Genomic DNA, 12,584 nt, shown 5'->3' on the forward strand with positions numbered 1-12,584 from the left:
CAGAACCCCTAGGAATTCCGAGGCACCCCAGGGCACTGAAGCACTGTTTACAAGCTACAGCCTAAAGGGATTTTTTTCTGGCATAGAATATAAGTAAAATCTCTGAATGGGTCTTCTATAAGATCATGAAACAAAGTGAACTTTGTGTTCCACAAATTCTATTGCTTTTAGTATCATTTGTTGTTGTTTTCATATGGTTTTTATATATATATATATATATAGAGAGAGAGAGAGAGAGAGAGAGAACAGGCATACCAAACATTTTTCTACAGAAGCAGAGAGCACATTTATTTTGTATGTGTGTGTTGTTGGGGGGAGGGGGCACAGATTATCTTGATTGCATATTCTTTTCTTATCCATTCTCTTGCAGCCTTTAAACATGTAAAAACCATTCTTACCTCCTGAATTTGACCTATAGGCTGCAGTTTGCCAACGACTACTGTAGTTTTAAAACCTAGAGTATAACATGAAAGTGCAATTCACTGAGGGTGATTCTGCAAGATTGGAAGCCCTCAGTGTTTTTGTTTTCCTTTTTCCCCTTTTTGCTCCAGGGAAGACTATGCAAGGAATACTGGAAGGGCCTACTGGTTTCAAAACTACTGTAAACAGCGGGTGGCCATAGAATTTTCTTGCTCTAAATTCTTGACTTAAGGAGGATCTGCAAGTTATTCCAGTTTAATAAAGAATCCCTGTTGAATTTCCAAGAAAAGGAAATAGGGTATTGCACTAAGCCCTTTATCAATTATTTGCTGATTATGTGAATGGCTAATGAGATTTCACAATTATAAATAATCAGGCAATCCTTAGTTTATAATAGATTAATTATAGTTTATAATAGATCAATATAATTAATTGAATATGCCATTTGATGTTTCTAGGTTTTATTCCCAAAATTAGTGTGGCTGTCTTGAAATTATGCATTGTGCTTAGAACTTAGGATTTTACGTTGCTTTTTTCTTTTTTTTTTTTTTTTTGTTTGTTTGTTTGTTTTGAGACAGAGTTTCGCTCATGTTGCACAGGCTGGAGTGCAATGGCGCAATCTCGGCTCACTGCAACCTCCGCCTCCCAGATTCAAGTGATTCTCCTGCTTCAGCCTTCTGAGTAGCTGTGATTACAGGCGCCTGCCACCACGCCCGGCTAATTTTTTGTATTTTTCGTAGAGGTGGGGTTTCCCCACGTTGGCCAGGCTGTTTTCGACTTTAAGAATCCAGTATGACAAGTATGCACGTTCCTGTGCTAGTCATAAAAGAAATATATATCACTGGCAATAGTGGTCTTGAGAAAAACTATGATATTTCTTGAGGAAACTCCAATCTATATTTAAAAAGAAAAAAAGGACAATTTCTAAAAAGTGTACCATATAGGTTCTTCCAAGTTACAATCTTACAGCCTTCACCAAAAAGATGTTTTGTCGACTAAAGCTTCCCTACAACTTTAAGTCATTACTTCTTTTGCAAGTTGTCATAAGAACCCTGAAATTACCGCTGAAAACATTTTATAAATTTATTCATCCATAGAGACTCCAATATTCCACAAGGGCAGGGACAGTGTGTTTTGCTCACCATTTTATCCCCAAGCACACAGAATTGTGTCTACAGCCTATTAGGTGTTCAATAAATATTTGTGAACTTATTGATCAAAGACAAAACTACATTTAGTCAGAATCATCCAGTGAAAAGCATTTTGCATTTGATGACTAGTAGACTTCGATGAACAGTTTCAGGACCACCGCTAATTTTCCTTGGGTCATTAGAAACATCCCTTTAGGGCTGCGGAGGGAAAATCCAATCTGGCCGCTGCCCCACAGCCTCTTTCCTTTCCGTGCGTTTGCCTCCCCGTTCTGATGAAGGAGGAAATGGAGGCGGAAGAGCAGCAGGGATTTTCTTAGCCATTTTCTTACCAACAGAGGCCCAAGGAAGCAGCAGTGCACTACACTGTGGGTTGTCTTTGCGAGGAAGTGGCATTGGGCAGAGATGCGGTTCAGCAAACTTATCATTGCAGCAATTTTGGAGCTAACTTTTCAACAGTGCAAGATCTAGAAATGTGTGCAAGACATGCGAAAAGAACCACCATTAACACTGAAGATGTGAAGCTCTTAGCCAGAAGGAGTAATTCACTGCTAAAATATATCACAGACAAAAGTGAAGAGCTTGCTCAGATTAACCTAGAACGAAAGGCACAGAAGACAAAGAAGAGGATGCAAACAAAAATGCAAAGGAGCCAGCAGAGGCAGGAGTACAGGAAAGTTAAGGATTAAACTCTCTCGCTGCTTGGAAAATGCAGCTTTCTGCAGGTAGAGCCACCTAGTATGTATATGGCCACAAAGGGAATTTTGAAGGGATAAATAGAGATTTTTAAAAAAGGCTAGATGGCTTTTTGTGTTGTATTTTCCAAGTCGTTAACTGCAAACGCTGGTTTTAAAGAGAACTGGACACTCAAGCAAAATACTCTTACTCCCATGTCTCACTACAGCATATGCAAATTGTTTAGTTGAATGGTATATCGGAAATTATCGCAATTAAAATTGCGTGAGCAATTTGAAAGAAAAAGAAAAAAAGAAACATCTTTCATCTTTCAGAGTGTATTTCCTTATGTGTCAAACTGGAATATTTCTATCTGTCGCCAGCTCCCAGGGATGCTGCTAGAACCACGTGAGAGAGCGCGTTCACTTGCTCTACAAAAAGCGAAGGCAGGCACAGTTACCAGCCCAGCCAACCCAGGCCGCTTAAGGCCAACTACTTGGGGACCTCCACGTCACCTCGATATATACGGGACCACCCGTAACCCGTGAACTACGGAATCCCTAACCTCGTATCACTTGGCGGCTGCCCCGCAGATGCCCTAGGCGCCCCGAGGAAAGGCCGTGCCGGGGGGGGTGGGGAATCGTGCCAGGCTGGCGGGCCGCCACAGACAGGGATACCGGGAGCAACCGCTCAGGGGTGAGGCCGGAAGTCCCATCCGACCTCGCGGGCAGCCAGCGCTAGGCCGATTCGAACTCGACCTTGTTTTGGCGTTGCTAGGAGACGCGGCTCCTGCGCGCCCCCAACAGGCCGGCGCCCGGGCGGCGCGCGGGAGGGGGCGGGGACTGTCGCGTGGAGCTGCTGGGCGAGCAGCGTTAGGGCAGCCTGGCGCGCGGCGCCCGCCAGGCGCCCAGTCCTCCGCCATCGCCCACGCCTTCCTGGTGCCAGGGAACAGGTATCAGCGCGCCTCCCCAGCGGCTGGGAGAAACGTTGAGTGAAGCGAAGGAAGGACGGTTAGTCAGGTGAGCTGCGGCTGGGTGGGCTGCCGCGGCGGCCACGCCCTGTCGAGGGAGAAGAGCCGATTGTGTGCGGAGGGGCAGGGTGAAGGGATCCCGCTCCGGGGAAGGTGGGCTTACCCTAGCGGGCGCGCCAGGTCTCATCTCTAGCACCTCAGGGGCCCGCGCGGTCACAGCCGGCACCCTCGGGCCTGCGGACAAAGGGTTAACGCGTTGGCGGTGACTGCGGGCCCCGGATGTGAGAGCCTCAGCTTGGCGCCCTGGCTGCGCTGCAGGTGCGCCGGGCCCAGCGGAGCCGGCAGCCTGGCGGCGACCTGACCGCCCGAGGCTCCCCTTCACCTGCAGCGGCTGCTCGGCTCCCTTCGAGAACGCCGCCTTTTCTAACTTAAGGGCAACAGGTGGTGCCGGTGGACCGAGAGAGAGCCCAGCTCCGCCGTGCTGGGAGTGGCAGTTACCCTCACCAATTACGGAGCGGGGGCGGGAGTTGCATGGCTACCCTGATGCGGGTGACCAATGGGATTTGGGATCATGGGTGGACCGGGAGGAGTGGGCGTGGTCGGAGTCTGAGTCCAAGGTTTCTAGTGCGATAACTGCCAGAGCTGCTTGGAGAGCTAAGCTGGAAAGACGTGGGGGTGCTTATCCCTGCGTGGAAACGCTTGCCAATGCTTTCTCATTTGGACCCAGACTCCGGATCGGGAGGTGAGAACGTTGTTATTTTGGAAGGGTTAGGAGGTAATAGTGATCTTGGGTATGCTGTTAAGCATGTGGAATTAGATTCCCAAGATAGGACTATCTGCTTATGAGTTTTCTGCCAAATAGGCACTTTGTGGTTATGGCCACTTAGACCACATACTGTTAACTGGGTTCTTTCCAGAATGAGGTCTTTGAGGTTTGGGGGCCCAGGAGAAAAACGTACATATTACTGCAATTTAAGTAAACCAGATAATTTCAATCACTGTTATTCCATCGTTTGTCTTGAATTGTGTGTGTTTTCATGTACGTTTCATATCTCGTCTGGTTTAGCGAAGCAAGTTGTTGTAAGTTCTTCGTGTTGTTTATTTTAGCAAAGTAGAGAAAACCTCTTTTAATGTATTATTTCAGGAGAATAACTTATTATTTCTTCCCTCTCCCAGCAGTCTTATAGCTGAATCAGCTACCAAGAGAAGTTCTAAAGCGAGAAGAGAAAAGCACTTCAATTTGGGACATTTATTTGCACCTGGAAATGGGGAATGGGCTATCAGACCAGACTTCTATCCTGTCCAGCCTGCCTTCATTTCAGTCCTTCCACATTGTTATTCTGGGTTTGGACTGTGCTGGAAAGACAACTGTCTTATACAGGCTGCAGTTCAATGAATTTGTAAATACCGTACCTACCAAAGGATTTAACACTGAGAAAATTAAGGTAACCTTGGGAAATTCTAAAACAGTCACATTTCACTTCTGGGATGTAGGTGGTCAGGAGAAGTTAAGGCCACTGTGGAAGTCATATACCAGATGCACAGATGGCATTGTATTTGTTGTGGACTCTGTTGATGTCGAAAGGATGGAGGAAGCCAAAACTGAACTTCACAAAATAACTAGGATATCAGAAAATCAAGGAGTCCCTGTACTTATAGTTGCTAACAAACAAGACTTGAGGAACTCATTGTCTCTTTCAGAAATTGAGAAATTGTTAGCAATGGGTGAACTGAGCTCATCAACTCCTTGGCATTTGCAGCCTACCTGTGCAATCATAGGAGATGGCCTAAAGGAAGGACTTGAGAAACTACATGATATGATCATTAAAAGAAGAAAAATGTTGCGGCAACAGAAAAAGAAAAGATGAATATCAATACCTATTATATCTGTGTGGAGTAGGTTTTCTCTGGTCTGATTTTGACAAATAGAAGAGTGTCTACAACCTGGTTTGCCTGTCTGCCCTCCTGGATGCTATTAAAGCTTTGTTTTGTTGAACAATCAGATGCCCAACTCTGTTGCCTTGTGGAAGATGAGTAAATGCAGTGCTTCTTAAAGTGGTCTCTTCTCCCTACCCCACAAATCTTTTGGTACTAGCATTTGGGGAAGCCAAGCAAGGATAGGAAATTGACCAGAACACAGTTGTGGAAATTTGGCCTGAAGTTAGTGAAATAAAACTTTCAAGAGTGTCTGCCTAGTGCTTATATCTTTTTGCGGGGGAAGCCTTTGCAAGAAAACTGCATACAAGGCTTTGTAATGATCAAGTGCTAATCGATGGAAATGTTAAGGTAGATTAACATATATGCAGTTATACTGATCACATTGGTCCAACCAGTCCTTTTTTGAAGTAAGGAACAAGGAGTATTTTTTAAGTTTTGGCCAAATGATTTTTGACGCTTTCTGGAATCAAGTAATTTAATGGTATAGCTTAATTCTAGACAATGTTTAAGTTGGTCTGCCTTTAATAAAAATAAGATATTTGGGGTGTATTCAAGTGCATGGATTAGTTTTCCTGACAAAGCATGTTTTGGTGTGTAGTCTTACTTTTTAGAAATAGCTATGCATCGTTCTACACAGGTTTAAAACAACTTTTTGGGGGATTTAGGGCTATTATAGAAATAGTTTGTTGTCAGAAGCACTTTCTCTTGAAGAACCTAAAATAATTGACTCATTCATAGTAAATATGGGCATGTAAACTAATAAATATGCACTGGATACATATATGGATTTATGAAGAAGGAAATTAATGATTTAGTCAAGAGGATGTAATTAAAATATGTGGTCTCTAAAATATTCCAGTTATGAGATATTTGCTTTATTAATATTTGCTGGCTGAAAACAAATGTGGTTTTTATATATTTTTGTAGTGTGTTGGGAAGAGCAAAAGCTTTATAAATATACCTGATGCGCTGTAGAATGAAAATGTAAAAGATGCGCTGTAGAATGAAAATGTAAAAGATACCCTGTATGTGTTCTGAGCTTTAATTTTTTTGTTTACAAATTGAACAGTATTACATGGGCTGTCCAGTCCTGATTATAGAGAGGAAGAAATGGTAACAGTATGGCAGATAAGAATTACAATTATAGAAAATGAGGGGAAAGTAACCTGTTTTATGAAAATTCAGTGGTGCTGTTTACATTGGATAAAAAGCTCTATAAGGAGGAAAGACCTTTATCTAATCCTTATCTACAGATAGAGACTTACTTCCAGTGACCATATATTACTAAATCAGCTTATTTTTTATGTCTAAAGCAACAGCTGTTGGTTCTGAAAAATCACTGAAAGAAATGCATTTTGCTAGCAGGATTTGTTTTGGCTTTGTTTTTTGTTTTTTGTTTTTTTGGTTTTTTTTAGTGGCATAACTGAGTGTTTGGAACCTTGATTCTTGTGTCACACAAAATGAATGAAGTAGCTTCATGTGGAGACTTCATATGTTAAATATTCCTGCACTAGTGATGGTCACTTAGAATGTTTATAGAAATGTGGATAATTACTACCAATAAACTACTTGAGGCACTAGGAGACCAGTATTAGATTTTGAATTTTAATGTATTTCCACTTTTGCTGAAGCTTTTAATTAGATGTGAAATAACAACTGACCAGCTAGGCTGTTTAGTCCCATAGTAGTTTAGATCTGCTTAGATGTGACAGGCATCGAAGGCTATTTTCTTTTTTCTTTTTTTTTTCTCCCTTCACTGGTAATGAAATCATGGTATCTGCTGCAAACATGAGTAGATCCATGATGGATTAATAAAGCTTGCTGGAAAAAAAAAATCAGTGTATCAATTAGATTTTTCAGTTTGCCTGTACTTTCTGTCTACCTACTATATAAAATAGTGCTGTTTTTAACTATTTCAAAAGCTTGTGTGTTGACCCTTTGTAGCCTAAGAACGTAAGCAAATTAATGTTATCTAAGTTTTTCATATTTAATGGGCAAAAACAAAGACAAAATGGCATGAACACTGTACAAACTGATTTATAGAAGACAATTTCAGCTATAAAACCCATCATAAGATTTTCTAGCATGCTAAGTTCAAGTTCCCTACCCCCTATTCTAGTTAGTAGCACCATAGGATAATGAGTCTTTAAATCCTGAAGAGTTTAGACTATGCTTTTATATCTAGTTTTCTATTATGGTGCACCTTTTCTAGTGCATATTTCTAAAATATTTTCTTGTATTTGAAGTTACTTGGTTTAATACAAAATATTAAGGACTGCTCAACTGAATCCAAATTAATATCAAAGAACAAAGTTTAAGAAAAAACCTTTTGATAAAGATAATTAATTTTAAAAATGTGCAGAGTTCTTAAAATGGTTTATAAATGGTGTTCTTAAACCATCAGAAGTTTACTAAGACTTAATCATGGAAAAATGAATTAAATATTGGGAGACAATAAATGAAGTTATTAATACATGTATAAGAAGAATTACTAGTCTGTAAATGAATGATGGTTCATGAACAGAGGGAAAGGCATAGACTTTGTTTGTACAAGGCAATTTTTTTTTCTTTTTGAGACGGAGTCTTCCTCTCTTGCCCAGGCTGTAGTGTGGTGGCACAATCTTAGCTCACTACAACCTCTGCCTCCTGTGTTCAAGTGATTCTCCTGTCTTAGCTTCCCAAGCAGCTGAGATTACAGTACACCATCACGCCCAGCTAATTTTTATTTTTAATAGAGGGGGTTTCACCATGTTGGCCAGGCTGTTCTCAAACTCCTGACCTCAGGTGATCCTCCTGCCTCAGCCTCCCAAAGTGCTGGGATTACAGAAATTAGCCACCATGCCCAGCCTGTACAAGGCATTTGACACAAGGATTGTTCCATTAATACTTCATGGTGATGTTGAAGGAAATCTTTGGTATTTCAAGGTTCTATTTAACATAACAATTTCCTCTGTAATGTAAACAGTGATTTCATCAGCGATAATAAAGATGCAAAAAAAAATGTTTTATCAAACTTTAGATGATGTAAAACAGCATTCAGCTGATGCAATTGAGAATCTTGAGTACACCATCATTTGAAGCTGGAATTTTACCTTTAAGGTCTAAATTTGGCAGAACATTCTGGAAATAGATCCTGGTGTTATGGAATACTAGAGTGTCTAAGCCTTAATATGAACCAATATAAGGTGCCAATGCAGAATCATAATGTTAATATTAAAATCTATGAAGATCAGAAGTAATAGTCTCAACAAAACACAGCCAGAGTATGTATCCAATTCTGTTCGTGCATATTAAAAATAAGGGAATACCTGTACAGGAAGCTAGTTTAGGAGGATGTTAAATGTACTGGCTAAAGACATGAGCTTTGGAGTCAGATCAGTGTTCAAATCCTGGCTCTCCCATTATTACACATGACCTTTTAGCAAATTCCTTGAAATTTAGGATGAGAATGCCCTCCTGGTTAAATGACTGTCTCATAATTTTGAGAGGTTTGAAATAACATGTATAAACTTTCACATATTGCCAAGCATTTGATAAAAACTGACCTATTGTTAACCAGTAGGAATCAATATGTTTATTATTTCATCTGGGGCAATTTACTTGCAGCCTTAGTTTCTTAATTTGTAATGTGAGGATTATATCTACCATTGGGGTATAACCTTGATTTAAAAGGATTAAATCAAGCAATGATATTTAGCAGAGTAACTGACACTTAAGCATTCAATGGATAGTTTTTTTATTTTTGTTTTTGTTTTTGTGAGAAAGAGTCTCGTTCTGTCACCCAGGCTAGAGTGCAGTGGCTCAATGTCGGCTCACTGCAAGCTCAGCCTCCCGGGTTCAGGCCATTCTCCTGCCTCAGCCTCCCAAGTAGCTGGGACTACAGGCGCCAGCCACCACGCCCGGCTAATTTTTTCTGTTTTTTAGTAGAGAGTAGAGATGGGGTTTCACCGTGTTAGCCAGGAAGGTCTCAATCTCCTGACCTTGTGATCCGCCTGCCTCAGCCTCCCAAAGTGCTGGGATTATAGGCGTGAGCCACCGCGCCTGGCCCATGGATAGTTATTAATAGCCAGAATACTTTATGATCGATGTATTTAAAGAAAATACTTGTTTTGGCGGGGGAATGACTATAACATGGTGAACTCATACATGTCACAAAATGGCAACTTGGTGGAACTTGGTGAAAGTCTAAATATGCTGAACTCCCTTGAAATATGGATCATTTCCTTAGGTTTCTAAAGTACCAATTTATTGTAACAATATTATCCTACCTTTCCCTGTAAGAGACAAAATTTAATTTAAAATCTCAGTTATTTTCTGGTGTAGACATACATCAAAATACAATACCTCACTTTTCAGACATTAAAATTTGAAACTATACATTATGGTTCTTCAAAATGCCTCAAGATTGTTATCTATAATTCACAAATGTTTTCTAATAGTAAGAATCTGTATGCCAACATTTAATGGAAATTTGCAGTATCTGTGGGCACATCTGGTTGGTGATGGTGGTTGTGTTTGGGGGTGATTATGTGTGCTGTGTTGTTTTCCAGTTACTTTCAGTCTTTTGTCTCGTTTTATGTCTCCTGTTTATGTTGCTCTGAAGTGGCGATTACCTGTATTAGTGGTTGAAGAGAGATGTTGAAGTTGATTCATTTCAATGAAGGTCTACCTTTAGATAAAATCTTAACTTTTTATTATGACAGATTTCAACCTTATACAAGAGTAGAATAATATAACAAACACCCAAGTATCTGTCATCTAGTTGCAGTAGTTATCAACTCAGGGTCAATCTGGTTTCCTCTATACTTCCATTCACTTCCTTCCATGACACCTTCCTTTTCCCTCTACTTCTAGATTATTTTGAAGTGAGTTCTGGAAATTACATTTTATTTATAAATATTTTGGTATATGTGTCTAAAAGATATTCACTTAAAAATTTTCACTATCACATGTAAAAAAAATACATACTTCTTCAAAATAACCAAATATCCATCCAGTGTTTAGAGTTCTATTATTATTATTATTATTATTATTATTATTATTATTTGAGACAGTCTTGCTCCTTTCAACCAGGCTGGAGTGCAATGGCACGATCTCGGTTAACTGCAACCTCATTCTCCCGGGTTCAAGCAATTCTCCTGCCTCAGCCTCCCCAATAGCTAGGATTACAGACATGCGCCACCATGCGGGGCTAATTTTTGTATTTTTAGTGGATACAAGGTTTCACCATGTTGGCCAGGCTGGTCTTGAACTCCTGACCTCATGATCCGCCCAAAGTGCTGGGATTGCAGGCGTGAGAATACAGAAAATTAGCTGGGCATGGTGGCGCATGCCTGGAGTCCCAGCTACTCAGGAGGCTGAGGCAGGAGGATTGCTTGAACCCAGGAGGCAGAGGTTGCAGTGAGCCAAGATTGCGCCATCGCCCTCTAGCCTGGGCGATGAGAGCAAAACTCCATCTCAAAAAAAAAACTGTATATATATATACACACATATATATATATATTTGATATTTTTCTATCTCTTGCAACTTATTATTCCCATTTATGCATAAATTGTCTCATCTTTAGAGAGAACTGAGTCTTTTTCACACAACCCTAGTAATTTTGGATGGCTTTTTTGATTTCTCATTTACCACAAAGTCCCTATCTTAACCTGTACATTTCCTGTCCCAGATCTGTTTTCCTAGGATGCCAGGTTCCTTGTATTAGGAAATGGTATTTAGAGTCCACAGTCTATACTACTGGATTTGTCATTGTTTCTAGGCCTTTTCAGTGGATAGTACTAGAACTCTATTTTTTTAAGATTAGATACATTATTAATTCACAGTGATAACTCCAATTCGAAGATTTACATTCAGAATGATAAGGCATTTTTTTAGTTTCAGCGATATTCTCTCTTTTCACTCACGCCAAAAATACTAATTATGAGCAACACACATTTGCTTATTTGCTTTATTCCACTTTAATCTCAATGCAATACTACTGTCAACAATTGGATGACTGGTAGTCATTTAAGAATATTGTAGTTACCTTTGTCCTTTAGGTATATCTCACTGGAGATAAATTCTTGTATTTTAAGGTCACTTAGAATTGTTATTTTCTGTGGGACTATGTTTTAGGTATATTTGTTTCACAAAATCTCTTATTTGTAGAAATGTTGACTCTGATTTATCTAATATATACAGTTCTTCAAGTATATTTAAATACTCAATTTGGGATAAAAAATTTTACACAGAATACTTTAGGAACCTCTCTTTTATAAATTGATATACATGAATGTTTTCCACAATTATGAGGAATTTTTTCTAGGCAATATTTTTCTTTTCAGTTCAAGCAGTAGAATTGTTTTGTGAAAATTCAAGTAATTTACATGGAAGACATCTGATATATAACAGGCCTCTGATAGAAAAAGAACTCTTACTTTCCTGTTGCAACTCTTTGTAATGTCAACGAGAATCTGAATATTTGTTTTATGGGGTTTTTTCTTTGTTACTTTTTGGTGCAGAAACTGAATAACTAAACAGCATGTGATTAGAAATTGTGGGCATCCAGTGGGCTGAAGTATTTCTTAAGTATTCAAATGAAAAGTGCTTGTTTCCCTTAATCTATCATCTACCTGTAGATACCCAGAAATGAGTGAGTGACAAAATGGAGTTCCCTAGAATGACATTTTTCTAAACCGGCTATACTTCAGAATGACTTAAGGAGCTCTTGAGATTCCTACACTTCACTTCAGACATTTTGAATGGAATCTTTAGGAAATGGGCCCAGTAATTTATATTCCAACTCTTTGTAGGATGTCTTTTAAACATACCTAGATCAGCCAGATTTAGAAACCATTGCTTTGGAACTTAAAAATTGTGGGCTGGGGATGCCAGAGGGATAATACTTTTAGTGGCAGGAATAAAGGGATCATAAATAGAACTGGCCTAGGGAAACATTACCTGTCTTAGACCCTTTTCTTCTATATAGTGGAACGTTTTTCATTGGCTTGACATTTATGTCATAATAACAAAACTGAGAATGCTGTCTGATCCAGGGATGTCTCAGATCACATGGCTTAGGGGAAATCTGAGTAACCCCAGGGAAAGGCAATATGGAATAGACACTTTTCATTTTACCAATTTTATATATATTGTAGGCTTAATAGGTGATATCTTAGAAATTTACAAGTAGTCCTGCCCATCTCACAAGAGACCAGTTAAAGCTTTAGAGATGAAGTTCTTTTTTTTTTTTTTTTTTTTTTTTTTTTTTTTTTGACGCGGAGTCTTGCTCTGTGCCCCAGGCCGGAGTGCAGTGGCGCGATCTCGGCTCACTGCAAGCTCCGCTCCCCCGGGTTCACGCCATTCTCCTGCCTCAGCCTCCCGAGTAGCTGGGACTACAGGCGCCCGCCACCTCGCCCGGCTAATTTTCTTGTATTTTTAGTAGAGACGG

At 40.0% G+C, this 12,584-nt stretch overlaps 1 protein-coding gene and 1 pseudogene across 4 annotated transcripts; both read left to right on the forward strand.

The window, feature by feature from the left end:
* Nucleotides 1-1,843: 1,843 nt before the first annotated feature.
* On the forward strand, nucleotides 1,844-2,250 carry LOC126951322 (centromere protein S-like; annotated as a pseudogene).
* Nucleotides 2,251-2,311: 61 nt separating this feature from the next.
* ARL4A (ADP ribosylation factor like GTPase 4A) lies at nucleotides 2,312-5,400 on the forward strand. 4 transcript variants are annotated; one of them, XM_050785372.1, is made up of 2 exons: nucleotides 2,312-3,262; nucleotides 4,390-5,400. In XM_050785372.1, the coding sequence occupies exon 2, from the start codon at nucleotides 4,479-4,481 to the stop codon at nucleotides 5,079-5,081; it is 603 nt and encodes a 200-aa protein (XP_050641329.1). In that variant the 5' UTR covers nucleotides 2,312-3,262; nucleotides 4,390-4,478; the 3' UTR covers nucleotides 5,082-5,400. The 4 variants fall into 4 exon arrangements, with proteins under 4 accessions (XP_050641329.1, XP_050641331.1, XP_050641328.1 ...); XM_050785374.1 differs by having other exon boundaries at nucleotides 3,048-3,262; nucleotides 4,393-5,400; XM_050785371.1 differs by lacking the exon at nucleotides 2,312-3,262 and adding an exon at nucleotides 3,611-3,955.
* Nucleotides 5,401-12,584: the final 7,184 nt, after the last annotated feature.

Source organism: Macaca thibetana, chromosome 3, assembly GCF_024542745.1.
Source record: "Macaca thibetana thibetana isolate TM-01 chromosome 3, ASM2454274v1, whole genome shotgun sequence".
Classification (NCBI taxonomy): Eukaryota; Metazoa; Chordata; class Mammalia; order Primates; family Cercopithecidae; genus Macaca; species Macaca thibetana.

Bases quoted from the DNA above. Each gene is read 5' to 3' on its own strand.
- ARL4A (XM_050785372.1), top strand. From the start codon at position 4,479: ATGGGGAATGGGCTATCAGACCAGACTTCTATCCTGTCCAGCCTGCCT.